Source organism: Rousettus aegyptiacus, unplaced genomic scaffold (genome assembly GCF_014176215.1).
Source record: "Rousettus aegyptiacus isolate mRouAeg1 unplaced genomic scaffold, mRouAeg1.p scaffold_m13_p_14, whole genome shotgun sequence".
NCBI classification, from domain to species: domain Eukaryota; kingdom Metazoa; phylum Chordata; class Mammalia; order Chiroptera; family Pteropodidae; genus Rousettus; species Rousettus aegyptiacus.
In genome coordinates this window covers 55,475,783-55,503,156 of record NW_023416289.1, presented here as the reverse complement: position 1 = coordinate 55,503,156, position 27,374 = coordinate 55,475,783, and the positions used below count along the sequence as shown (strand labels likewise).

The 27,374-nt window shown below is 41.7% G+C and overlaps 1 protein-coding gene across 11 annotated transcripts in view; it reads right to left on the bottom strand.

Moving 5' to 3' along the window:
* Positions 1-27,374, bottom strand: part of CHD2 (chromodomain helicase DNA binding protein 2) — a 98,378-nt gene that overhangs the window by 47,837 nt on the left and 23,167 nt on the right. For 8 of the 11 annotated variants that reach the window (XM_036232002.1, XM_016123423.2, XM_036232003.1 and 5 more), the window contains 11 exons: positions 19,318-19,549; positions 15,841-15,927; positions 14,249-14,310; positions 9,629-9,736; positions 7,500-7,640; positions 6,166-6,299; positions 5,047-5,272; positions 4,242-4,342; positions 3,239-3,283; positions 2,908-3,086; positions 1,035-1,159 (listed from right to left, as the gene is read on the bottom strand). In XM_036232002.1, the coding sequence (XP_036087895.1) occupies positions 1,035-1,159; positions 2,908-3,086; positions 3,239-3,283; positions 4,242-4,342; positions 5,047-5,272; positions 6,166-6,299; positions 7,500-7,640; positions 9,629-9,736; positions 14,249-14,310; positions 15,841-15,927; positions 19,318-19,549 (1,440 nt within the window). Of the gene's footprint in view, positions 1-1,034; positions 1,160-2,907; positions 3,087-3,238; positions 3,284-4,241; positions 4,343-5,046; positions 5,273-6,165; positions 6,300-7,499; positions 7,641-9,416; positions 14,367-15,840; positions 15,928-19,317; positions 19,550-27,374 lie in introns of those variants that run through there. The other 3 variants (XM_036232004.1, XM_016123428.2, XM_016123427.2) reach the window with 3 other exon arrangements.

The window sequence follows — 27,374 nt, the reverse complement described above, 5'->3', positions numbered from 1 at the left end:
AGTGATCCCTCTCCTGCTTCGCTCACCTTTCCTCACCGATGGGGAGAAAACGGTGGCTTTCTCCATCCCCTCTCCCTAGCAAACTGCTACTGTCTGCACACACACACTAAAGCAGAGCCGAAATGACTTGCTTGTTTTCTGAAATTAGACCAATGCTACCCATGTTTCATCTCTCTCTCTCTTTTTTTTTTTTCCAAGATAAAGGTGGTTTTGTTACAAAAGTGAGGATGATTTCACAGGCTGCACCTTCGTCTGTGTGGGAGCGGGGGCGGGAACCTCACTGCTCTTCACATCCCCATAGGAACGGAGCTGGGCTTTTCCTGGCCCAGATACAAAATGCATGGGAAAAAGACATTTTCTTTTCTTCCAAGAATAAATGCTTCTACACCGAGGACTGCGGCATGTTATTTTGCTACTCAGACTCCTGAATAACATATTCTGACACAGGTCTCTGACGATGACAAATTACCCCCATATAACTAAATAACAAAGCACGGTTTTCTCTCGTTATGTGAGTGGGACTGGTTCCAGGACTCCCGCAGATACCAAAATCTGAGGATGCTCAAGTCTCTTATTTATATAAAATGTCACAATATCCGCACGTAACCTATCTACATCCTCCCATATACTTTGTCCATCTCTAGATTACTTGTGATACCTAACACAGTATAAATGCTATGCAAATAGTTGTTATACTGTATTGCTCAGGGACTAATGTTGAGGAAAAAGTCTGTAAATGTTTAGTACAAATGCAACCACAGTACATGTCAGCCGTAACATAACTTTTTTCCCCAAATATTTTTGATCTGCAGTTGGCTGGATCTAAGGATGTGGGACCTGCAGATACAGAGGGCTGACTGTACTGTCTTCAGGTTAAAATGTTTCACACTTACATAGAAACTCCCAGAAGGAACTCCTGAATTACATAATTGTTTCATTTCCATTATGTACAGTAGAAAGAAGTAATTCTTTGTGTCTAACAATAAAGAAGCCAAAAACAGGAAAGACAATTCCAAACACATTTTTCTACCTACTTGCACCAGGAATGAGCAAGCCAGTTGAGACCTTCTAGCTGATAGTCACGGAGCTCGAGATTCTCCCCTCCCAAATATGCCGGCTGTTTCTTTAAAGCCACAAACCGTGGTCTCTGCTTCAGGGCCTGAAAAACAAAAGGTAACAAAGCCCGGGGCCTGGAGAAAGCTTTCTTCTTGTACCTACGTCACAGTGCTAGCCACCATTTATGTGATCGGCAGCCAAACAAAAAATTCAAGTTTCACATCGCCAACCCCACCCCACCTGCTTTCATCGAGGTCCATATTCCCAAACCAGATTGCATCTGGAAATTTTTACTGAACTTGCCCCTTTCCAAAGTCTGTGAACATCATTAAATAGCATCTCCATCACCTCATCTCTACTGTATGGCAGTGAGTCTCCTATTTTCGTCTTGATGTTCTTACTCTAAACATGACAAATCGATGCTTCTGGGAAAGTCTGTATATGAGTCTCCTATTTTCGTCTTGATGTTCTTACTCTAAACATGACAAATCGATGCTTCTGGGAAAGTATGTATATGCTAAATGCAGCAAAACTTCACCATTGTACAGTCTGAAATGCAGCCCACCTACCTTGAAACCCCAAGTGCATGAATTTGGTTTTCTGAAGGAAAGGACGCTTATACCCTAAAGGTGTCAGGAATAACGGTCTAGTAAGGCCAACTCTCTATGGTTTGCACAAAACGTGGATTCTGTGGCCACATCAGTTTGCGAAACAATGCATTAAAAAGTTGTATAAACTCCATTACTAGTGACCTTTTCAAAGTCCAACATGCTTGTGTATACTGTGCATTTATGGGAGAAGTTCCCTCAGGAATGCTTCCCAAAGTTATTTGGCCACAGAAGTCCCTGCTGCTAGTTCCCTTGCCCTCACACATCATCCTGGCTGGACCTTCTGGCTTTGATAACTGCTTACCCTAGAGTTTCCTACACACTGCCATTTGAGAGAGCTTTCTGAACAAAACACTCTGTCCATCCTGCTGCTCTATTCAGTAGGGAAGGCACATCAATACCCACAGGATAAAATAAAAATATTCCTCTAGGTATTCCAGACACGCACGCCTTAACCTAGGTGCACTGGTCAACATCGCCTCCCTCTCTTCCGACCCCGAGGTCTCCAAGTCCTCCTACCTACATGAGAGGAACATCTTCTTCTTAATAGATTTCACAGGGGGCAACACTCTGGGCCCTGCTGTCTGTCTACCTAGCACCGATCCAGTCCCCAAGGACCAGGGCAGCTCAAGGACCACAACTTCCTCGTCAAAACCCCTTCAGTGATTCCTGGAGCCCAGTGACTTCCACCTCTGTACTTCTCTGACCACAATCTTTATCATACTCACTGACCCTCAATGACACAATGCTTTTCAGACAGAGGTTTGACTGATGCCATGAACTTGCACGTCAACTTCTCAGAATCAGCCCACGTCTTACATATACTTTCATTACTGAGGACTCGAAGACACCACATTACCCATGTAAAGAATTCCAACCAAGGAAACCAACCAACCCAGTAAATAAAAGAGCAGATACGTTTGGTTTCTAACTCCAGAAACACTCTCCTTTCCCATCACTTCTCTTTAAAGTGTTTGAATTCTTTCAAGTATTCTCTAAATATCCCTAATCGGGAATACCTAATTCTGTAAAACGCAAGCTTTTAAGGAGTCGGAAAAGCCAGCACACAACTTGTCCTCTCTGTTTCATGATTCTTCTTTGGTGTCAAGGTTAAGCCATCTTTATTCACTTCCACGATGGGAACGGCCACTTCCTTTTCTGATATTTACTGTTCCCAAGAGCTATGTGACCAGCCCTCCAGACACCTTTCCCCTGAAAAAACCAAAGGCAGCCATCACCGCACCTTACACTCTCTTGTCGGGATGGTTTTTGAGTTGTTCCGACTATGGAAGCTATCAATGCAGCTCTGGAATTTCTTTCCAATCAAGGCTTCGTCTTCCCAGCTGCACTCTGAATAGGGCAGCCCCATCCATTTGCATAGATATTCGGGTTCATTTGAAGGTGCCGGCTTCCGACTGTGAGCTATTTCATATATAAACACGTACAGATCAGCAACAGTCCGTTCCGTTTTACATATAACCAATGACATGCCATGTGGCCAGATTGTAAATATTCTGCAAAACACAAACTGCTCTTAAACTGCTAAACATTTACAAACAAGATCTCTTGCTTACCTGGAAAATCCGTTTGACCCAGCGTAGATTTGCTTGTCTTCATAGCTAGACAAATGGAAGACAAGATGGATCAGTTATCACCATAACCAAGAACAGTGACATTTGAGGTCCTGTGAATAAAATTATTCACTCTACTACCTCGCATCTTAAAAAGAAGAAACGGCCTTGTCCCCACAGCCCTGTCTAGTTATCGCCCCATTTCCACAACAGAACTCACCAGGAGTGCTGTTTTTACTCACGGCTCCCCCCATTCTCTCTTGAAGCCACCCCAACCAGGCCTGCAACCCCACCGTGCCGTGATGCATTTTCAACGGCACACATACTGCCAGATTCAAGGATCAAGTCTCAAGTCCTCACCGCTCTGACCAGCAGCACTTCTCCGTCCTGAGCCATGAGAATCACCTGCCTTTCAGAACACCACTCTCTCGGCTCCTGGATCTCGCTGTCTTTTCTCAGTCTCCTTTACTGATTTTCTGACTTCCAGAAGCTAGAACGCTCTCAGATTGCCTACCCTCACCACGTATGTTATTTCCGATGATCTCACTGAATCTTAGGCTTTAAATACTTCCTATGTATTGATGAATTGCCAGTTGTAAATCTCCAGCTCAGACTAAAAGCTCTAAACGGCCACCCGCATGTATGCCGCCTCAGTCACAACGCTCTCCGTCTAGATGGCTAAGAAAAGCCTATCAGACTAAATCTCGTTTCTGCTCTGAAAACCAGCTCTTCCTTCACCCTTTGTTTCCATAAATGGCACCTTCATTCTATTTCCTCAGGTCAAAAGCCTTGGCACCATCCTTCACACATCTTTCTCTCATTCTCCCACAACCAAATTGACCAGAAAACCTCATTAGCCTTTCCTTCAGAATAAATCTGGGCATCTATCTGTTCTCAGAAAGTAAACCTATAAAACGAACTTTTTAATTTACATCACTCCCAAAAGCAAAGCCATTATTCCTGGAGCTCAAACAAACACTACTAAAATAAGTATCCACGTACTCACCTATTACTCTTTCTACGATCTGATACTGTTTGTTCAACTCCGAGGCCAGCTCTTGTTGGCAGTTGAAATATTCCACGTCTTCAGGAGAAACTTTCCCTAACCTGTAGAGGAGAGAGGAGTGCATACTCATCACATCTGGAGGTTCGCACACGTCCAGCAGAACAAAGTCAGAGGCAGGAAAGGAACCACATCTGTACTTCTAACTGTCCCTTAGTGATCCCTTACGAGTCACCAGAGACTTTACGGAAACATACTTTTAGGAAACGCTGACGACCTTGGACTCAAGACACACCAGTTGCTCTCCTTTCTCATGTAGTCAATTAAAAAAAAAAAATCTAAAAAGTAACTATGGTGTAATAAACTCATATATCTAAACAGACCACGATAATAAAACTGACTTCCAGATTTAAAAATAGAGCATTTTTTAAAAATAAATATGTGTGTGTGTATAGGCTTTAAGAGTGACTAAAATGTGGCTTTCTTGAAAAAATAATTATTAACACCAAACCTCTATAATAGGACAACAGCAGCAACTTCAAATTAGCTATTACTACACATCTGAGAATTTTAAATTTCTGTGCTTTTCAACCTGCCTGTCTTACAGATACATATTTTCATTTTTGACTCAAAGGAAAAATATGTGATTCAGTGAGGTGGCACATTTTACACAGTGACTTAAAAGATCTGTCCCCAGTCACAACACAATAGCCTGATCCCCTCACACTGAAGGTGTGTGTCTAGGGCTGGACCTCCCTTCCCTCAGGCTGTATCCATGTATTTTGTTAATGCGCAAGGGAAAATGTACCATTGCTTAATTTCATCCTCTTTCTTCTTGAAGTTCTCGAGTTTTTTCAGGCCCTTCACTTTCTGTTGCTGTAAGGATTCTTCACTCTCCCAAGTGCTATGGATGTAAGACCAACCCTTCCACTTGATGAGGTACTGCACTTCGCCTTCATCCTTTTCAGAGTCAAAGTCCCCACTGGGGTCTCCATTAGCTTCGATCGCATATACAGTAGTAGAAGCTCCAGTGGCTACAAAAGGATTCGGCATTTAATAAACTTTAAACAATATATGAAACCATACACTGAAGAGTTTCCCAAGTCTGAACTGTCTAAAGAATCTCTTTTTAGATAAAGCACCAAAATCTTTTAACTTGAAAGTAGCAGAAATCCACAAACAACATAGAATACACAAGTTTGATAATTTCAAATATTTTCAAAATGCAAACCCAGTTTTCACACTTTAAAATGTATTCCAAAATTTGCTAGTGAAATCAAAGAAATCATTGTGTCCAAACACAATAAAAATGTAACAGCGACATTCTTTTGTTTTGATCCCTACTAACACAGAAAACAAAGCCACCCCTCCAGGAATATTAAAAATAAGGTGAGAAAATAAAAATCCCCCCGCCAATGGCCCATCCACCTAAAGTGCTGTTAATGCTCAACCTCAAGTAAGGCTGGATGAAAAAAGGAGACAAAGAAAAAGGAATTAGGTATTATGTCCCTAGCTCCTACATGGAAAGATTAAAGAAGCTGAGTTATGAGGTATCTCAATTTAAACACAAAAATCTATTCACTATCACTCAATAGGTATTTAACCAGCTTCATACTTTTCAGAAGGAGAATGAGAAACAATTAGCTAAAGGTTCATTTGCTTAACGTCAATAAGCAAGAATCTCTGCTACAATGCTGCTTTATAAGATATTAGCACAACCTCACTAGTTTAATTTTGAAATCTAAAGACATATTAAACACATCGCTGTATTTTCAGCTCTGAAACATGAGGACTGGGTCAGAAAACATCCACCTTTCACAACAAATACGGGCATGAACTGAAATTCATCATTTCAGAGTTAAAACACATAAAATGTAGGCCTTGCTGGGCAGACATAAGTAGTAATTTGCTTCCCAGAGACACACACCTCCTTTCTTCCCGAGCCTCGAGTCTAAGACCTTTTCGATGGTTTCACTATTATCCTGCTGCTCATCAGCTCCTTCCCCAGTCATTTCGATGAGGTCATCCGAGTCAGTCTCGAAGTCATCGTCTTCTTTGTAACTGTGTGAGAAACGATGCTAAATCAATGAGAAACCATCTTTTCAGAACTTGCCATCCATCACATCACCGGAATAATGAACCATACGTACCCTGTTGGCTCCAACGTGCTGTCTGATAGATCAGCCACACACAGTGGGCCTGAAGTTCGTTTTTCTACTCAATGTATTATTAAGTGGCTGGAAGGCTAACTCGTATTTCAAAATAAAAGCAGACTACATTTATAATGATTTGTGTAAGGATGTGTATTTTTGCTTTTTAGTCAGGTCATTACTACATAAATAAGAAAACTACAGAGAAAGAAAACGCATAATGAATTTAAAAAGTTGCTATTATGCAAAAGAGAAGTAATATTTCCAAAACTAAATGTTTCAACCCTGTATTATTTTGTCTTCCAATAAACATGAATATGAAATTTAAGTATTTTCAAACTACTGAGAACTTCAATAAACACATTTCCATGGTAGTAAAATATTCGAATGCAACCTTCCACTGCATATTAATGACAAATTGTTTGGGAGTCACACGAGGAAAACACACTTCTCGATACGTACACCTACAGGAGGGAAAGGTGCTCTCTCTACATCGGCTTACTCGAAGCCCAGTCTGAGCCTGGAAATTATTCACTGTGCCGGTTATTAATATCCCCAGGACTCAGTATCACCATCTCTAAGTAGACCGAAAGAAGCCTGCACGTCTTCTAGGAGAAAACTAAGTGCCCTTTGATTCACATAAAGTAAAAAATTAATGTTTGCATGTACCTATATTCCTTTATTTCATTTTCTGGTAATGCTTCATATGCTATCAGTAAGTTTAATGAATTATACCCAAATATCAATATGTAAGCTGGACTTAAAATTTATCTGATTCGGAGAACAATTCAGAAGGATACAACCCAACATCTCTCTTAAAAAAAGATGTTATGAAAATAACATCACTGAGCTACCCTGACAGGACATGAACTTCAAGCAGCTCTCTTAATAGGAACGAAGGCTTGAAATAAGCTATTGTCACTCTTTCTATAGTCTCATTGGCCAACGCCATTTCTTTTTACAAGAACGCAGACCAAATTTCCAGATACCACCCCAGGACACAGGTCATCATTTCTGCCTATCAGATGCAAAATCCTGGACTGAGAATCAAGTCCTAACCAATCACACCATCACCCTCACACTAACGAAAAACTTCTGGGGCTCCCCCTACCTAACATTTTTAGCCGCTCTGCGACGAGTCTGCCTCTTGGGGGCTTCGTCATCTTCATCGTCGTCATCGGAAGACTCTTGCTTTTTTTTCTTCCCACGCTGAGTTTTAGGCTGCTTTTTAACGCGAGGTTTGGGCACTGTTCTAAAATGAGAAGAGAAAAAAATAGCGGTTCCTCCTCTGTCATCTGGAGTCAGCTTCTAATCTACGTAACTGTATTTCCCAGAGAAGAGGTACGTGCATACGGAGTTTAACCAGGAAGACGGCAGAAAGGTCCATTCCTAGATCCTGTTCCCTGAGATTCCAATTTGCTGGAATTCTGCGTTTTCAACAGGAAAGGGGTTCTAATGTCAATAATCCTCAGTCATTTCTAGGAGAGACGGTGAGTTCTGGGGCAACGGTTCTCGACTGTCCCTCAGGCTCGCCTGATATCAAAGTGCACATGCAGCATGCTACTGACAGCATCCCGTTGGTGAGAACCTGGAAACATCGCACTTGCAAATATAACAATTTTACTTCAGAGAACTGATCTTACACCAGCTGAAGCATACTGAGGTATTCACTGTAATATTATTCGTACTAACAAAAGATTAATAACAAAGGATTAGAAAAACTATAAATGTTCAATAACTGTGAACTAGTTCAAGATAATACTATGGAGCCATAAAAAAAAAGGGGGGGGAGCTTTCCATGTACTGACATGGAAAGATTTATAAGATAATTAAAGAAAAATGTGCAGAGAGGTGCATGGAATGCCATCGTCTGTGTCCAGGGAGTAAGCACAGGCATCGACCATACGTATCGCTTTCTTACTGTGCGTAAAATGCACCCGGAAGAACACCTGAGACTGTGCCCTGCCACAAACCGACGGAACGGACCGAGGACACGGCCCCGCTGGGGACTCCCACACACAGCCAGGGCTGAGAGACACAGTCCAGGAGCTCGCGTGGGGAAACCCCAGACACCCTACCAGTGGTCAGAAAGGTAAAAGGGGAAAAAGGGAGGTGGACGCTCACTCACGACCATGTTTCTCTTGTACCTACTATAACCGAAGCTACAAAGATAGATGATCGACGATTCAATAAATTATGGATAAAATCTAGAATACAGAACTGGAGTGGCGTTCCAGCCCTGAGAGCTTAAAACCAGATGAAAGGAGACGAAACTCGGGAGATGGATTTCCTTGGGGGGGTGGGCAGGGGAGAGGGATACAACGTCCTAAGGCAGGGGTAGGCAAATGTTTGCTGAAGATGGCCAGAAAGAAAATATTTTTGGCTTTCCCAGACAAAAGGCAAAATTGAGGCTACTTATGAGTTACTTATATAACAAAAAATAAATTTTCATACATTTTTGACAAAATTCAAAATAACCACTGAGTGTATTTTTTGTGATACATATCTATTAATGAAAAGAACAGCATTCTTTTTGAAAGGATAACATTTCACTTGACTGGGATCCAAACTGAGGGTGCCCTCTCATCAAACTATGGATGTTCGCCTATAAAAGCAGGCCACGCGAAACTGGTGGTGAGTGGGATCTGGCCCCGAGGCGACATCCTAAGCAACACTGCAAGGAGGTAAATTTCCCTGGGCCTCTCTGCCTTAGGCCTTCCTTCCCCATCATCGTACCCTATGTTACCATCCATCTGATCAAAAATTCCCAGCTTCCTGCCTCCTCGGACTCCTTCCTTCCCTGCATGGATTCTCTGCTTAATGTCATACGGATTATCTGAACATGGTGATGCTTTCAACCAGACGCTGTTTTAAACTTAAGAATCAGTTCCCCAAAAAAGAGCCTGTACTCAAGTCAAATAAATACACAGGGAGCTTTTTTTTTTTTTTTTTTTTAAGATAGTCTTCCCTCCTAACTAATCCACTGTGGAGCAAGAGACAGTAGTAAGAGTCACTCTGAGCTACATACCATGCAAACACCCACAATCAGCATCAGCAGCCCCGTCATCCAATCATCAGCTAAAGAGGTGGGCTGGCAAGAAGGGAACCACAGACGTTCAAAACCCAGATCACAACATACTGGATCCCGTCAATTAAGGCCCTCGTGCGAGCACGACACCATTTTGATCTAACACAAATCAAGCTCGACCGGCAGCAGAGATGTCTGAGCAAACACTGCACCTTCTGGGGACGGGTCTTCTGGCTTTCACTTTCTTTTGCTCTGGTTCACTCTCTGCACTGGTTCCTTGTTCCTGCTCATCTTCTGAGGGCTCCCGTTTCCATTTTTCTCTGTGATCAAAAGCAAAACGAAACGGATTTTTCCTACGTGAATTCTTCCAGGTTGTTTACCACGAATTTTGAACTAATTACCCAAAAGGCAGAACAGGTACATTTTAGATATTATGCTACAAGAGACTTATTCTGGCTCCGCCTAAATTTTGGTTGTGTTTTTTCCTGGACTGTGTTAATACCTTTTCCTATATCATCTCTGGTAGCAAAAATAACTGAAAATGGAAACTAAGGATATATTTTAAACTATTTGTTCTGTAAAAAAAAATGCTGTTAAATCTCTCATATTCTACTTTGATTTTACTACTATCATTGACCAGATTAAAGCCATGATATATAGTCTATCAGTGGTTCTCAAATATTAGCATGGATCAGGACCACTTAAAGGGCTTAAAACAGATTTTTGAGCCACCGCCAGAGTTTCCTTTCCCATTTGGTAAGTCTAATGTGAGGCCTAAAAATTTTAACAAATTCACAGATGATGGAGAAACTGGTTAGAGGCTTCTTTGAGAACTACTATAATAGGTATTTTAGCATCTTTAGAATACGTTTGAGGAAATAGTCCCTGAAGTTATTTTTCAATAATAAACGTACCACCTACTAAATTATCTGCTCAGCTAAAGGTGTAGTTTCTAGTAATTGTCAGATGTTCCTCTGTTCCTTGAGATCTTAGAAGGCTGGAAAGAGCCATACACTATGGGAGTTCTACTACTCCAAACAGTTTTCTCAAGTTTATTTGAAACCCAAACAAGATATCACAGGGACTTAGCTCATTTCTCACCTGCAGAGAAGGAGGAAGGGACACAGGCCAGCCACCAAGCATGAAATGTTTGGGGGCAGGGAATTTACGGGCAAGTACCTAGGGTTTCTTAGTACACAAGAGAATTACTACTGTGCCTCTTGGCCTGTGTACAGGAAATGAGGTTATGCTAAAGACAACTGTTGCAGTATTGCAAAGTCCAAGCGATATTCTTCAAGGAAGAATGGGTCAAAGTAATAGCAAAAGCTTGCTGCAAGAAGGTAGCTGATCTGTTGATTGCTGAGTATCCTCCTTAAAGGTGAAGAAACCACCCTACACCTGAATTAGTGTAGATTTTAGGGGAAAAAATTCAAGCCTTCCATGAAAAGGCAGAGGAGCACTTTTATGTACATTACTTAGGTTCTACTAGCACTGTTTGTTTCAGGTCAATTTCCCTAACAGCAGCTGACTCCTTGTGGGCAGGGCCATTTTCTCATCTTTGTACTAGAACTTACTCAGCTCAAAGGTAGGCAAACAGAGATGCTCCTTTGTTAAATAAAGCAATAATTAAAAACTGAGCCATGTCAGTCATCGGTCAGGCAGGCAGGGTGCTTGTAGAAGCAAACGAGTGAGACACTAAGGTGTCTTAGCATTGTCGAGCATCCTTCGGTCTCTCTGAAACAAAGACCTTCTATCTAACTACGCTCTGGGCACGTGTCTTATGCTCCTTCCCCAGAGCCTAGTACAATAAAGGGTTTGCTGACAAACCCGAGGAACATAAAGTGACGGCAAGCAGGAAAGAAAAGGTGTCTCCAGCAACTGGGAGACTGGCACACGAGGCTACAGTCTCTCTTGAACCAAGCCCAGAACAGCTGACCCTTCGGAAGGCGTTCACGCAGTCACGATGGAGAGAAGTGGTTTCACAGGAAGAACGCGAACGATTAAGACTTCAGGGACAGATGACCGGAAGAGAAAGAGCCTCAGTCGGGTATTAGTTGTAATTTACGTAACTCTGCCAGGAATTGAGACTCTCAATCAGGGCAGTTCTAGAATTTTCCACTTCGATGGCAGATTTATAGACTCATGGACAACCAGGAGGACTTCAGACTCTTCCGAAACGTGCAAACACTCAGCAGATCTACTGGCCCGAAGGCCTCTTCCCAGAGGAGGAAACTAAAGCCCCGTGGGAACAAGTTAGGCAACGCGCCACACCCCCTGCCCTGCGACGCTCACCCCCAACCCCATGAAAACCCGGGGATCAGGGAAAATTACGGCCAGGCTTACACAATCTGAGAGGAGCTGAACAACCAGCGGCCTGACGGATCTAACTGATTTTGTATATATGTGTATTTGAAATTGGCTGGATTTTAAATTGTTTTACAATTTTCAGCAACGGGATAAAAAAAGTAGGTTAGGATCAGCAATATTAAGCCACTGTGTAGGAGAGGTGAGGTGAAAAGATCACTTCCCCATGGTGCGGGAACACTGTGCTGGCCTAAGTTCTAAGGTTTTAAAACGCTAATTAACATGATTCAGGGGAGTGAGCTCCTTCTAAGAGTGTATTCTTCAAAAATGTCAATGTCAAACGTGCAAAGCAAGCCTGTGAAAATGCTGTAGCGATTAAAGAAACCTGACAACTAATACAATACCTTGTAGTGGAGGTGGAAAAATGTAGTAATAGACATTACTGGGTCAAGTGACAGCAATGGGAATATGAAGCAGAATTTCGGCGACGCTGAATCTGTTTGTTAAACCTGCCCTGTGCTTACGAAAGAGAATACGATTCTTAGGATACACGCGCTGACGTGTTTAAGGGCAAAAGGCCATGACGTATGGACGTATGAATGCTGGCTTAAATGGTTCAAGAGAAATAGTCCATGTGCGCACACGTAAGGAGAACACCCACGACCACAAAGCCAGTGGGCCCCAATGGGAACCGGTGGGAAGGCCAGGTAAAGCACCAGGCTTCCTTTGTGCTACTTCTATTCTCACGACTTCTCTCGAGTTTGAAATTAATTCCCCAAAAGCTGCTTTTTAAAAATTTCAAAATCTGTGGTACAACCTGCGGGGTTTCAGGAAAGCGTATCTCAGAACTCCCCGCCCTCTGAGTGAGACTCAACCCTGAAGCCTGCGTGCCACACGCGGGTCTGTTACACCCGTGCAGATCGCAGAGGGTGCCGCTGGCACTGGGCCCTGCCACCTGAGTCCTAGCAGCTGCAAGATTTCCTCCAAGTCATCTTACTAATTAAAATGGCCCGGGAGAGCTCTCCGGGAGCCAGGCCCTCACCAGCTAAAGGACAGCAGGATGTGAGGCTGGCCCAGGGCCCCAGACAACAGGAGCGAGGGGACCACCTCGACTGTGGCAGGAAGAGCCCCCGGGAAGGGAGGCAGCAATACAGACAACACAGCCCGCCACTCGCAACACAAGGGACTCGGAGGTTCTGCCCTGGGAAGACCTGAGAGCTGCCAACTCCGGAGAGCTCTTAGGATTGACAGGAGGGAAAATGAGTAGACGCCGGTCAGAGGAGGAAGACTGGTGAGCTGTACACGGCTGGAAACGTGGGCTTCCGCGCACCAGCGTACAGTCGCTAGAATGGGAAGTCGTGGGTTTCAGGCACAGCCCCACCTGGGTCCCAGTCAAGAGACTGCCCGAACGCAGGCGGATGGTGGAGGGGAGAGCACATTCCTGGACTTCCCAAAGGGCCTCAGACGGCCGTTTAGAATGATACACCGAGAACACACTCTCCCAAGCAGGCCATCTGACTGGGGCGGAACCACCACCTTCTGAGATGCCGAGAAATGCAGGCTTGCCTGCAGTTACTACTTCTCCAACTCTAACTAAATATTTAGAACACAAATGAAAATTGCATGTGCCCTAAGCAAAATGATATTAAACACCTGACTCAGCATACTTTCTATTAACTCTGTTAGGTCAGCAGAATAAGTGTTACTCCATTTTGGGCATGAGGAAATGGATTTTAAAAACCCAAATTACTTAGCCTTAGGCCAAAAACGTATTTAAGATTAATTACTAACATTGTGTAATAGAGACTACATAACTGGTGCTGTCGCTAAGGGCCACAGACAACTGTTTATCATGAAATCCCCTGAATTTGTGTGCAAAGTTTTTAATATTTACATTTTTCAGAAGAGACGGGCTGTGGAATCCAGACTGTCAAAGGGATCCACACCCCTTCCAAAAAGATTTCTTTCTCCGAAAACCAAACAAAAAAATCAAATACTTTTCAGAATTTTTAAATAAGAACTATATAACCTGTTATAAAGTTCACATTAAGCCCGACAATTAAAATTGTCTATGAATTGCAATATTTGAATTAACAGAAATGACAATGTAAAATTTCACACTGAGACAGGTGTCCGACCAATATAATTCTGCCATGCTGACACAAAGGACGAATGGAAATGAAAAATCTGTTCCTTGCTTCATCAGAATAGAATGCTAGAATGCCAAATACCTATATATTTGGTATCTGTGCACGAAAAAAAAAATAACTGAGCTCGTTTGGGGTAACCGGATAGAATAAGCTGGGGTTTGCCCCCAAGGAGGAGCCCAAGCACGAGTGAAATACTTACATGTGCAAAACTGAGCAGCCTGGGCTTCCAATGCTGCACATCAAGCTGGACAGTGACCCCAGGTGACCCCAGACGGAGCAGCCTCTGGGACCCAGACAGGCTGACGACAGTGACAGCGGTCCCAGAGATGCCGCCATGCGCCGCACCACCAGCCTGCAGTTTCCCCATGAAAGACTTACTGTTTTTTCAGCTGCCTCTGGCCTCTTCTCTTTGGGCTCCCACTGTCAGACCCGCTACTTGCCTTCAGTGTGTAAGGGGGAGAAATGATCACAGACTTTAATTTACAGTTCGTAGGGACACCACCGCCCCCTGGTTCCATAATCCACTCGATATGACATTATTCCACATGAGCTTTTGGACAGAAACCTGCGCATCTGTCTGGTGGTGTTCACCCTTCCCCTGGTTTGAAGATTGACTTCTGTATGTCATTACCACCTTATCTCTAACACCAGGGACTATTTCCCTCCACTCGACTTCTAGAAGAGCACAGTCCCATAAAATTTCCTGGGATGATGGCAACGGTCTGTATCTGCAATGTCCAATATCACAGCCGGCGGCCCTTGAAGTGTGCCCAGTGTGACTAAGGAAAGGGACTTTTCATTCCACTTGATTTGTATTGTAAAAGCCGCTTATCTAGTGCTCACCATACTGGATCCTGCAGATGCAGAATATCCTACGGAAATGCCACAGCGGTTAGTGTGCCATCAGAGGCAGTGGCTACGGATCTACTTCATTCTAGGCTCGTTAAAGAGCGTGTTCAGTCACGAGCCGAACCCGCTCCGCCAACACTGCTAGGCCCAGAAAGGCACCAGAACAGCTCTTTCTCCCCAAAATTAAGCAAAATGGCAAACCAGTCTGATCGCTCTTAGTCTTCTGCCCCTCGGACAATGTGTTAGTTTATATACAAAAAGGAAAAAGATTTGCACAGCTATGTGACTTCTAACACACTGCTCAGTCACCTGGTCCTAGATGCCATGGAAAAGGACAGCCAGGGACACCCAGCTCAGAGGTCACTCAAAACAAAACATCATAAATGCAATGTGCATGTTACGGTCCACTGACCTATTACCATTAATATTCAGCTTTTATCAGAAGGATGATGTACTGTTAAGAATAGGAATGTCCTCCTAAAATGCAGACAGGGCACGTTTCACTGAGAGACAAAAGAGCATCTCTCCAGAATGCAGTACACAAATCTAGTACAGCGATAAGAATGCACAAAAATATCACATAAACAAAAAGGTGAGAGCAGTCTGATTCTACAAAAACAACAGAACCCAGGAAATGATACTAATTTTAAAACCACCACTGCATTTAATCTCTCAATTAGATCGGAGTATGCATGAAACATTTTATACTGTACACTAAAAATAAGCCAGGAAACTAAATTTCAAGAAATTAGATAAAATAAAATACATCACGATGTCAAGCAAATGCTCCTTCCTCAGAAATAAAACTGAAACTACTTATATTGTTACATTTGTTTACCAGGAGAGTTACTCATTTGACAAAATCGAGATTGAGAAATTAGATATTTAAAAACTTCTTGATACAATCAATTTCACCATGAGAAACGTTAAAAAAAAATAAAAAATGAGGCCAGTTCTGTCATACTGACACTTTACTGAAACATTTGCCATAAGCTCGCAGTAGTCACTCAACTCCCGCGGCCTGAAGTTTAGTCTTAATGGTAACACACACTCAGACTGGGAAAGGATGAGGTAAGATAAGGAGTTTAAATGTGTCCCCTTTAACAGTCTTTTTTTCTTACCTCCTCCTTAATATTAAATCGTGACGGTTCTTGTCTGCTTCGGTTTGACCGCCTCACCCCATAAACATCAGGGTATTCTTCCCACATCTGAAAAATTAACAGACCATGCATCAACCTTTTTTCTTGACCTCCATCTACTATTCTCATTTCTGGAACACGTATGTTAAGAGAATTCATGTAACTAAATAGCAAAAGGATTATTTTGTTAGTTTTGTTTGAGACTACTATAAGGTATTATCCTTAAAAAGAATAAGGCAAATTGTCCTAATACAGGTTAAAGTTTAACAATGCCTCCACATTACTAATGGCTATTAGACTATATAGGATACTGCTTACCCATGATTAAAATATAAACTTACAGTTGAATAATATGGCAAGGCAAAAAGAACTGTTTCCATTAAAGACAAAGTATTTACTGATGAATTTTAAGTACCTAATACTTTCTGTATATTGACCTATCCAAGAAATAAAAAATAAGCAGGGCCCCACCACATCTAATTAAATAAGAATCAGGATGTTTGTATATTTCTTTAAATTTCTCAGCACATGTAACATGCCAGATACATGCAAATTAGGTATGGCTAACATCTGGCTAGAAGTTCTCAGAATGAGAACCACTGCTATTTCCCTAGCACATGTGATTTTATTTTCTAGCAGTAATTTACCTTTTGCTTTTTTATTTTTAGGAAACGTCCTCACTAGTGTTCAAAAAATAAAATTTAGAGGAGGAATTAGTTGAAGAGAAAACTTTTCTCACAATACAGTAACACTATCTTATAAAGATTCAAATCAATACATCTACAGAAAAGATGTACAAGCTCCCTCCCTCCCTCCACAATCTCTAATGATTACAGTCTTACCCCCAATCTCACTCTCCTTCCCACAGGTAACTGCTGCTAAGTATATAGTGTGTCCTTTTAATAAAATCAATTACATAGAGGCAAAATTCATTTGAACAAATTGTGGAACACGGAAGTGAAAATGTTTAACAGGAATTAAATATGTAGAAGAGATGCTTGACAGCTAAGATGAGAAATGTGGGTTTGTCATCAAAATGTAGGTGACAGCTAATGTCATGAAAATATCTGGGAAGAGGGGAAGCCAGTGGATGAGACACAGGATGTGTGGAAAGTGGACCCCCACAAGACAAAACTGACGAAAGACGACCCAGAAAAAACAGTCACTAAGCCAAGGGAGGACAAGCAACGGTGTCTTTAAAAAAAAAACAAAAACAAAAAGCTACAGAAAAACAAGGTCTCCAAAGAAAACTAGCGAGATGTTCCAGGATGTAGGCATTTTAGAACTAGAATCCACTGTAATCGTATAATCCAGTGTCCTCAGTTTATGAAGGTGAAAAATCCGGAATGACCTTGAGAATAACCTCAGAGTCAGAAGACAAAAAGTTCAAATGCAAGGAGTTAGGGATAACCAAGTGGTAAGAATCTACGCCAAAGAGGAAGCAAATGCAGAACTCTGAACCCTGGCAGAGAAGGGGGACAAAGCCAGTCTGCCACCTCCACACCCGCCCTTTTTGAACTTCTGCTAAAGCTATGAAAATTTTTCAGCACAGGTACGTACAGAGCTTTTATTAACAGGGGTGACTAAAATATTTAAGTGACACTATATCAATTAGTTTTACCATTTAATCATTAGACATTCACGCTCAACTGTTGGAACTTCATTACAGTACTTGCTGTAATGCGGATGGCCTGAAATCATCTTGAGTTCCTGTATGTCCTTTTGATATGTAATTCAACTCTTCAATGAAAAAGCTACTGAGTGAAAGGGACAGAAAATGAAGCCTTCTTGAGAAGTCTCCTTTTTTGGAATAGCAATCATTAAAGTCACACAGTCCAATCTTTCTAGCTGGCTGGGTATCCAAGTGTTAATTTTTTTTAACTTTTTAGAACTGATTACCTTAACTTTAAAAGTATGTTTTAATATTTCTGCCTCACGCTGCACTTCTATCTTGAAATTATAACCATTTCCCTTTCTTACCTTTTTAAATGAAATTAAATAGGTACGGTCTTAAAGTTAACAGTTGTGAATTCTATGGTTTCCTTCAATCTCTACGAGAAACTCTCCACTGTACAGACGAAAAGCTGTAGGCCAGACTTATCTGTCTATTATACTTCATTCGAACATGTGTTGCGGTCTTCTGGAAAAAGCGCCTGATCTAGAGTGCACAGGAAACCAGGCCTAGACATCGGGCTGTGAAAATCGCCAAGGCAAAGACTCTGCCACAAGTCTGGGTGGTCCGCCTCTGAGTTGAAAGACGCTCAGAGCAAGACGTGTAAGCAAGAACTTCTGCATGCACAGTCTTTGATTTTGGTGTGCCTTCCTCACATGCAGGGTCTTTCTCAATGAATGAAATAAGTCACCACTTGAACTACTAAACTACCTCTTGTGAAAGGTCCGCCTAATGCAGTGAGCGGGCAACGAGTCACGGCACTCGGGTGTGTGTCGGTCACTGCACTGGGGTGCACTGACTGGCAAGGACGACTCGCACCGTCACGGCACCCAGCCTCCCACCAGCTAAGGGTCACTTAACAAGAAATGGTTATGCTGGGAACAGAAGAACCTAATTTAGCATAGTTCATCCCCATTCTGCCTCAAGAGTCAAAACCAGTTTTGCTTTGTTTTTTAATTTCATGTTTCTTGAAACTATTCTACAGAACTTGCAGGTAATTTAAAACTGTACTACTATGAAAACCTGAGTTTGCAGATGTAGGTTTGCATCTTAAAATAAAACCTGATTTAGCATAAAGTTTTTAATTTCATTAGACATTACTAAATTTCTAAAAGCAATATTATTTTGTATTTTCAGTGATCAAAACATAATTCTCTCAAAATGGGGTTTTAAAAGATCAGCAGTATTCTTATGATTAAAAGTCAGTAATTCTTTCCAAAAGGAATGCATCCCAAAGTTTGGGCATCGATGAGAAAAATGCTATGCAACTTCATTTGTGAAGTTTTGCATACTGGGCTGGAAAAGGTTGTTAGGCAAAGAATACCTACCTGCCTAGGCACAGATTAACTTTTTCTCTGTGAGAAGTATTTCTCTTCCATTCTTCTGATCACAAAAACTACCCTTTTCTTAAATTGTGATTATCCAACACCAAGCTTTACACCTGCATTTCACAATCATCTGTCAATGATTCTCTCTGGTTTTATACAGTATTACATAAAAAAAAAAATTAACCACCTTTTTAAAAATGTTAAAGACCAAACCTATAGAAATTTGTCCTTTTGCCCTAAAATTTGATGGTGCATATGACTATTTTCTTTATAGCCTATATCTACTATATCATTTAGCAAGGTGAAAAGCAGTCCCCATTCATATCCAGAGAGAGTATACTTGGACAGGTAACTGTGGTTTTCCTTATCAAGGAACATTAATGAGTCCTCCTAGGGAACAGAGATCTGCCACCTGACCCCGGCCAGCGGCCCGCTTGTACTGGACAGCGTAGGAGATACCTTCTTCACGTCGGCTATCCGCTCCTTCTTAGAGGCTGGCTTCTCTTTGGCTTCTGGAAGGGCTGGCTGGGATTTGGAACCTGCCGATTCACTCTCGGATTCTGACGGACTCTCTGAAGACTCAGAACTGCTATTTGACTCGCTGCCATGTCCACTTCCTGGATCGCTGCCTTGCTCACTTTCCGACTGGCTGCCTGAGTCTGAACCCGAAGCTTCTTCAGATGCTGAGTGACTTTAATTTTTTAAGAGAAGAGATTTTAAAAGATTTAAAAACTACCATATAAATCTGTTTTTAAAAATCTTAGCAGTAAAATGACAGTGGATAGTGATTTTGGTAATGTAAGATCAAAATTTCCAAATTAACTTTGATATCCTTATATTGCAAATCATATTACTATCAATCTCAATATTTCTACTGGCCACCACCTCAAATGATCACACGATGCCATATACCAGCTAATTTATATAGATTAGCTCTTTCACAAAAACTCAGAAGGGAGATACCAGTCTCTCCTCCATTCATATTAAAAAAAGACGTGATGCTCAGGGGTACTTAAGTAACTCTCCCAAATAACACAGGTAGGATTTTAAACTGGGGTGATCTGTCTGAATCCACTAAGTCATATTTGTTTTATATCATGCTTCCCTCCCTCAAGACAAAAAACGAAACAAAACACAAATTGAAAACACCAACCAACACAGAAGAAACGAAAACCAAGGCAGGGTTACCCAAAATAGTAAGAATGCAATCTGGCTGCAATTATCCAGTCTTCTCAACAACAGGTGCAAATCAGATCTGTCTGGGCAGCTATGTAAATACACACATTAACCTCAAACCAGAGATCTTGCCTGGGAATCTCCTGTATCGAGTCCCAGATCTGGTAGATCAGAACGAAATAAACAAACAAACAAAAAAACCCCAAAAGAGCCGTTCTGACTCTATGGTGAAGGCCTAATCCCATACAGACGTCTACTTCCTACCACACACCCCTGGCCCTCCCTCATATTCCAAACACTCCTCAGAGAAGCAACCTAAGGCAGGTGACGGAAGAAGCCACAAAACAGAATGACAGAAGGCTGAGGAAGGATTGTCAACCCTCTAATAGGGACCAGGCATTACGCTAAGTGCTTTATGTGTATCACTGTGCTAATTCCCCAGAACAAACCTATTAGGCTTTACTATCCCCAAACGAAAGGTGAAAACAGATGTTTTAAGTAACCTGGTCAATGACAATACCAGAAGCATGAGGGTAGAGGGAAGGTGGGGACTGCACCTCAAGTCTGGCCGTAAAGTGCAAACTGTATTTTATCACGGGGAGTAACAAAACCTTAGAGATTTGGAAAATAAATCTTATCCCTGTCACACCATGTCCAAAACTAGTCATGCATCCTCGTAATGGTCACTTGCCAATGTCAAGGCCTCCTGGTACTTAACTGACACAGTAAGAGCCGACTAAAGGCATCTGAAGTCACTTATTCTCCACCTGTGACCAAGCAGAAGGTGGTCAACAGGCAAGAGAAAAGAGGAAGGCTGGATAGTACAGTGAGAAGGTGCAGGCTCTGGCACCCATGGGTTGAGCCTCAGCCATCCTCTGTGACATTATCAGCGGGGTCATGAGAGCATCATCGAATGACAGCTATGAAAGTGGCACTCTATGAATGCCAAAGCTTTACCTAAACGTTACGAATTTCGGGATTTCACCCCCAAGCTCAGATTCCCCTTCTAACAAAGCTCTTCCCAGCGAGCACCCACTAGTGAGTCGGCACCGCACAGTTCGCAGCACTAGCTGGGATTTCCTAACAGTTTCCCTTCCACCGCTGCTTACGGAAAGGTAGAGGCAGCTCCAGGATTTCCTGGTCAGGGGCTTAGAAGGCGCGGTCTGCCTGACAGGGCCGTCAGGAATGACCTGGAAGCTCCACCTGCACGGCCAAAGCGGATGACTGCCTGAAAGATTAGGGAGCTGACGCCGCCCACCTCCTCCTGGACACCCTAGGCCCGGTCAGCGACAACACCCGATCTCTGATGCCCAATGAAACCCGGTCTCGGCCTCTTTCTCAGGACTTATCACCTCACCACTCCTCCCCTTAGCCCCGCTGCTGGAGCCACACTAACCCACGTGCGGGGCAGACTGAGCCCCAGTACCGCTTACGCATCAGGGATTACCTTCTCCAGGGAGCAATCCTGTGTGCTCTCCAGTCCCAAGCTCGGTGCCTATTAGGTATTTGCACAATACTGTCGCAGCGCCTCTGCCATGGCGGTTACTTACCGCCCCTGGGAACGGAGAGCAGGCAGCCCCATTTCAATTCGAGCTCCGGCCCGCAGGCTCCCAAGGCTCTCGCCTCACTTTTTAACACATCCTGGCTGAGATGGCTGACTCCAAAGTCACAGCTGTTACCATTTATGCAACGTGGCCTCCCATTTGTCCCATCCAATACAAGTAATTTGTCAACTGTCGATCTCCCTAATAGACCTGAGAGCTATGCAGTCGTTCATGCTTCTTGTGCCTTGTATGCGAGAAAAGGAAACGGGCAGGGAGCTGACTGACTGTGCTAGAATATGGGATCTTCTCAAAATTCATTTGAAGCGAATGGTTTAGTTTTTAAACCGCTACTGTAATGCTTAACTCTAGATGAGAGATTAAGGCTGGATTCACACTGTGGCAATCACCGCCAATTTTAATTGCCGTAGAACAACAGTTCTACTGCCATGAAATACAAAACATTCCAACAAGAAAATGGAAAATCTTCAACTACCAACTTAAAGAATCAGAAAGTCACGAAAAGCTGCATTAGTCTGAACAGATCTAGGACAGTCTGGTCGACCAGAAATCCTTTCAGTGTTTTGTGTGAAAAGCAGTAACTTGTAGATGGAACAGAAACGTCCAATGTCATTACCCACATTACGTTATGTATGAATATCACTCCCTTCAACTGCTCAGAGTATGAATACACTATATGTTATTTAACTTGTCCTCTTAGTAATGGGACATTTCAATTATTTTTAAATTGTCCTCTTCATCAATAAACTACAAAGACCCTTGGTACACTTCATAGTTCTATTATTTCTGAGAATAGATTTCCAAATTTTTCACTGTAACCAATAAAACTATCTTTGTATGTATCTTCGTGTGCAGCTCTATATTTGTGTAAGAAAGTGTGACCTCTAGACCTGTCACAATGCATACGAACCTTTTAGGAAAAAAACATAGCTATGTTTCTCTATTAGCACCTATGCACATAAATGCATTTTGATCACCAAACTCTTAACAGTGATTTATCTTGTTGGATGGGTTATTGAGACATACTAGTAGATTCTATGAACTACTTGTGTAATTTCAAAAACAAATAGTAACTATGAAAAATCCAAGAAAAGATAAACAGCAAATTCACAATTGTATTTACCTATAAGGGGGAGAGGGAGGCAGGCAGGGTCAGAGAATGATATAGGTGATGTTTTATGACTGACGCTAGGTGATGAGTTCACGGTTGTTCAGTATATAAGTATTATAATCTTTTTCGATGTCTAAAATGATTCCTAATAAATGCAAGCAAGGGATGCAAGTAAATACTCCCAATACTACACATGAGCTGAAGATTTAAACAAGAGTAAGACCAAGTGTTTCTTAATTATTTTTTAAATTAGCAAGTCAGATTTAATAGAAATATTATTCAGTGGGATGAAATGTTTTCTAAAAAGCCTTAATAAAAACTCAATTAATTTGATATTTCTAAAAGACAAGTTCCTAAATGTTGAAATGGAAAATTAAAAAAAAAAAAAAACTAAATACTTCCACATTTATGGCACTAACGGTATAATTATTCCCTCATAGAACAGGATGTTGCTTGAAATATGTAGATTTGCTATTAAGACCTAGTTATAATACTAAATACTAGGAATGCTACATTTTTAGTTTGTGATGCTGACTTAGAGTAGATGTGGAAAGTCCGTAAGACTGACAAAAAAAGGATCAAACTGAATTAGTGGATGAGGAATCCTTTAAACTTTCACCTAAACAAAAAAAATTATCTGCTTTCCAATGGCATTAATAGTTATAATACAATTAAAAATTAAAATTTCAGAATTATCCACTATTAACACAGAATTCTCATGAAAAATAAGTATCTGAAAATTATTCAAAATCTAAGTTGGACACATTTTATAATCTTTGATTGAACAATCAACACAAGGGAAATACACTGCAAAAATAATTGAAAGGGATTCAAGTCAATACTGAGATTTCAGATTCTAACAAAAAACTAAATGCTTATGAAAAAAAGTTTAACGTTTGTTTTCACTTGTGGATAAAAGGGATTCGGTTTCTCTTCAAGATCCTTTCCGCAGCTGGCAAAATAAAGTGAATATGTATTTCTTACAAATGGACTTTGAAAGCAAGCTGCATCAATAGCTATTGTGTTCCATTTTTAACTTTTTAACGGTTGCTTCCTGAATGGCCACGAGAGGGCAGCACAGCATCACTTCCTTAAAAGAGCAAGCCTGAGGGTTCTCTGCCCAAGAGCTGCCATTTCGGCACTTGGATACTGTTTACTTTCCTAAACTTACAAAATGGCTGAACTGCTTGGCAGAGCATGTTTTTTGTTGTTGTTGGTGGTGGTGGTGATGGTGAAAGAAAAATCCAGTAAAAACACAACGCAATCTACATTGGAAACCCATAAAACTTACTTCCAGACTCACTCAGCTCTATCAATGACGGAACAGCTAATATTTATGGAGCACTCATGGATCAGGCACGTGCAAAAGTTCTTTTAAGCCTTAAAACAAAGATGACAAATCGTCCTCATTTTACAAAAGAGGCTTAGCCCAAGAGTGTGCATAATGCTGTCATCGTCCCCACCCCCAGGGTCTGGACTATGGAACCCTCACTATTTAACCTCTGAGGTGGTGCGGCTGGTCCCACCCTATCATGCAGACACTCTTTAGTTAAGCCGGCTTATTAAACCACCCAAGGTTGATACAGAACAATTCCTTCTAATCACTTCTATTTGTCTTAAGATGGAAAGGCAAAGATAACTTTAAGACCTGTTCCACCTCTGGCCCAAGTCCTGTGATTCGGATGACTAAGCCGCATTATAAACAAGGTTAAAAGCCAAAACATTTATACATACAACATATGAAGAACTACACATCAAAGAAAAATACAATAGAAAACCAGGCAAAGGAAATGGACAGAAAAGAAACTGAAAGGGCCAATAAACTTATGAAAAGGTAATTAAACCTCACCGATAATTTGAGAAGTGTATATTCCAACAGATTATTTTACACTCATCTGCTTTGCAGAAACTTTAAAAGTCTAATAATATCAAATGATAGTGAGAAAGTAGGTAAAAATAGTACTCATATACCTTTATCGAAAAAGTAATCAGTAGAAGCTCTGGAAAGCACCTTGACATGATACAATAAACCTCAAATATCCATGTGAATCATGCGATTCAGTCTATGGGTATATAACCTATTAAAATGATCCAACTTGTGCTGAGGGTGGGAAGTATTAAATTGTTCAGAGCTCTGCTCATAAGATCAAAAAAAGAAAATCTAAATGTCCATGTATGAAAATGTAAACATAAACCGTGAAAGTCATACTATGCAATTAATTACAACCGACTAGGGATGAATTAGATCTATAAGTATCAACATGACAATTTTAAAACTATTTTTTGTAAAATGCAAAATGTATCATGTGAACCATGTATGTTCTTAAAATCTCACCGTTTTTACATGCCGAGTTCATAAAAGTGACTAGAAGAAGAGGGAAATAGGATTTCCTTTTTAAGGAAAGTAGGAATTCCTTTCAGCCTTTTGAGGCCTGTCTTTCCTTATAAACTTTCAGGCTATAATCTTTAGACTTTTATAAAACACTAACTCCAAAATTCAAAGGAGATCTTAAAGACCTGGCTGCTACCCTCAGTGGTAAATAGCATTTACGCCCAGTGCCACAGAAAGCAGGTGCGGTCCCTGGATCAGGAAAGGCGAAGGCACACGACTTTCTTACTGATGACCAACGTTCACTGTGACGAGCGCTTGGCTAAACATCTCAGACCAGTTTCTCAAGCCCAGGATTAATGACGCTTTGGGCAAGATAATCCTCTTTGGAGAGGTCCTGTGTGTTCCCCGATGTTTAGCAGCATCCCTGTAGCCTCCACCCACTAGAAACCAGTTGCATCCCAACTGAGAATATCTCCAGGAGCTGCCAAAAGTCACGGATAAGGCTGGGCAGGGGATGTTTCTAGTTGAAAACCGCTGCTTCAGAAGCATTATTTCATTCTAACTTCCTTAAGATACACGCCCTACACAAGAACTATTGCCCTAGAGGTCACGCACATAGAACTGACTCAAGCCTGGCTTCAGAGCTGACCACGTGGAGGGCTTAGGGCAATTGGCTATCTACCCTACCTTACTACTTTAACTTCTAAAACCTAATCAGCTGTGGGCCGGTGCTGCAGCATTCTTGAGTGATTCTGGTACAACGCCTACTTGCAAACTAAGTTTAGAACAACAACAAAAAGAAAACTAGAAGCAAAGCCCAATCTTCACAAAAGGGAATCAACCTGCACAAGCACAAAGTTCTTCCTGGGTCTCCAGGACCCACCCATCCACCTTTCCTCAAACTACCCCCATGGAAACCACTCCAGGGGCTACTTGATTCAAGATTAACCTGAGCCTTTTGATGTAAAATTTTGGCCTTCTAAAGAGCATTGTGTTTCTGGCATTACTCATACCTACGATGCACTCTAATTTTGAGTTTCTGTTTTCTTTAAAATGAAAGATCTTAGGAAAAGCCAAATGAAGAATTATTCTGGATTTTTATTATTTTCCTCAACTTCCTATACAGTTTTTTCTTCCCCATCTAGTTTAACAGCAACTTCTGACAAAATGCTTAAGTGATCCTGGAGTCACATTCCCTGGGTGTGAATCCAATTCCACCACTTATTCCACCTTGTGCCTCGGTTTACTCACCTACAATATAGGGATGATAATCACACCTCACACACTAGTGAGGACTCATCAAATTACCACACAGCAAGGCCTCAGAGCACTTTCCAGGCTCGGAGCAGGTACTCTACATGACAACTGTTATCGAACCCTCCCCAAAGCAATCAACTTCAATAACAACATCTCTCACCCATTTCATCTGTTGGTTTGATTATTGAAATGCAAAACTGCAAGCACAACAGGCAGAAACAAATTTCAGAAGTAGCTACAAATCCTTTTAAGCATTTAAGTCAACTGAAGGAGAATGGCAGAGGTATAAAGGACTCAGCAGGACACAGGGCCACCTACAGACCTGCAAAGGAAGAGTGACCCGTGAGAGGTGACCTGGAGAGCCGGCTACCCCTACGGAGGTCACTAAGTATTTCGGCTACACTAACCCTCACTTTAAATAAAATCTACATTTCAAAAAACTTTGAAACAGTGCCTGAAACAGAGGCAACACTCGACGCAATGGAAATCTACTCTGGTATTTTTCTATAAACTGTTCAACACATGCTAGTTTCTCACGACGAAATCTAAAATCATCACAGGCACTGCTGGACTTAATAACCTACACAAAATGTGATACCCTAAGGTTCACCTTCATCTTTTTTCTTTTTCTATGCTAGTTACAGCTCACAATCCACCATCAGTGGCAAACACCCCTCTCTAACTGCTCCAGGGGGCAGCTGACATCCACTGATACAGACCCTGGTGTTAAAGATCCTTTATCAGCTGGAGGGAGTTCTTAATGGACTTAAGTGACAGCATTCCAAGTTAATTCCAGAATCCACGCTTCTGGAGGTTATCTAAAAAAGGAAGAGAGAGCACTAGAATTTAAAGCCACTTGAGGTGAAAACATTCCAAGAGTGTCCACATTGGAAAGGTATGTTCACAGCTGGATCTGGCGTGCCACTCAATGCTGAAATTCCTCCACCGAGCATACAACTCGCCTTACCGCCAACCCCACCCCCCTCGGCCTCCAGACCTCCAAACTAAGGCTGCTGTTAAAACTGCCCTAAAAAGGGAATGGAGAAAACGAGACAAGTAATGGAAAGACCAAGGGTTA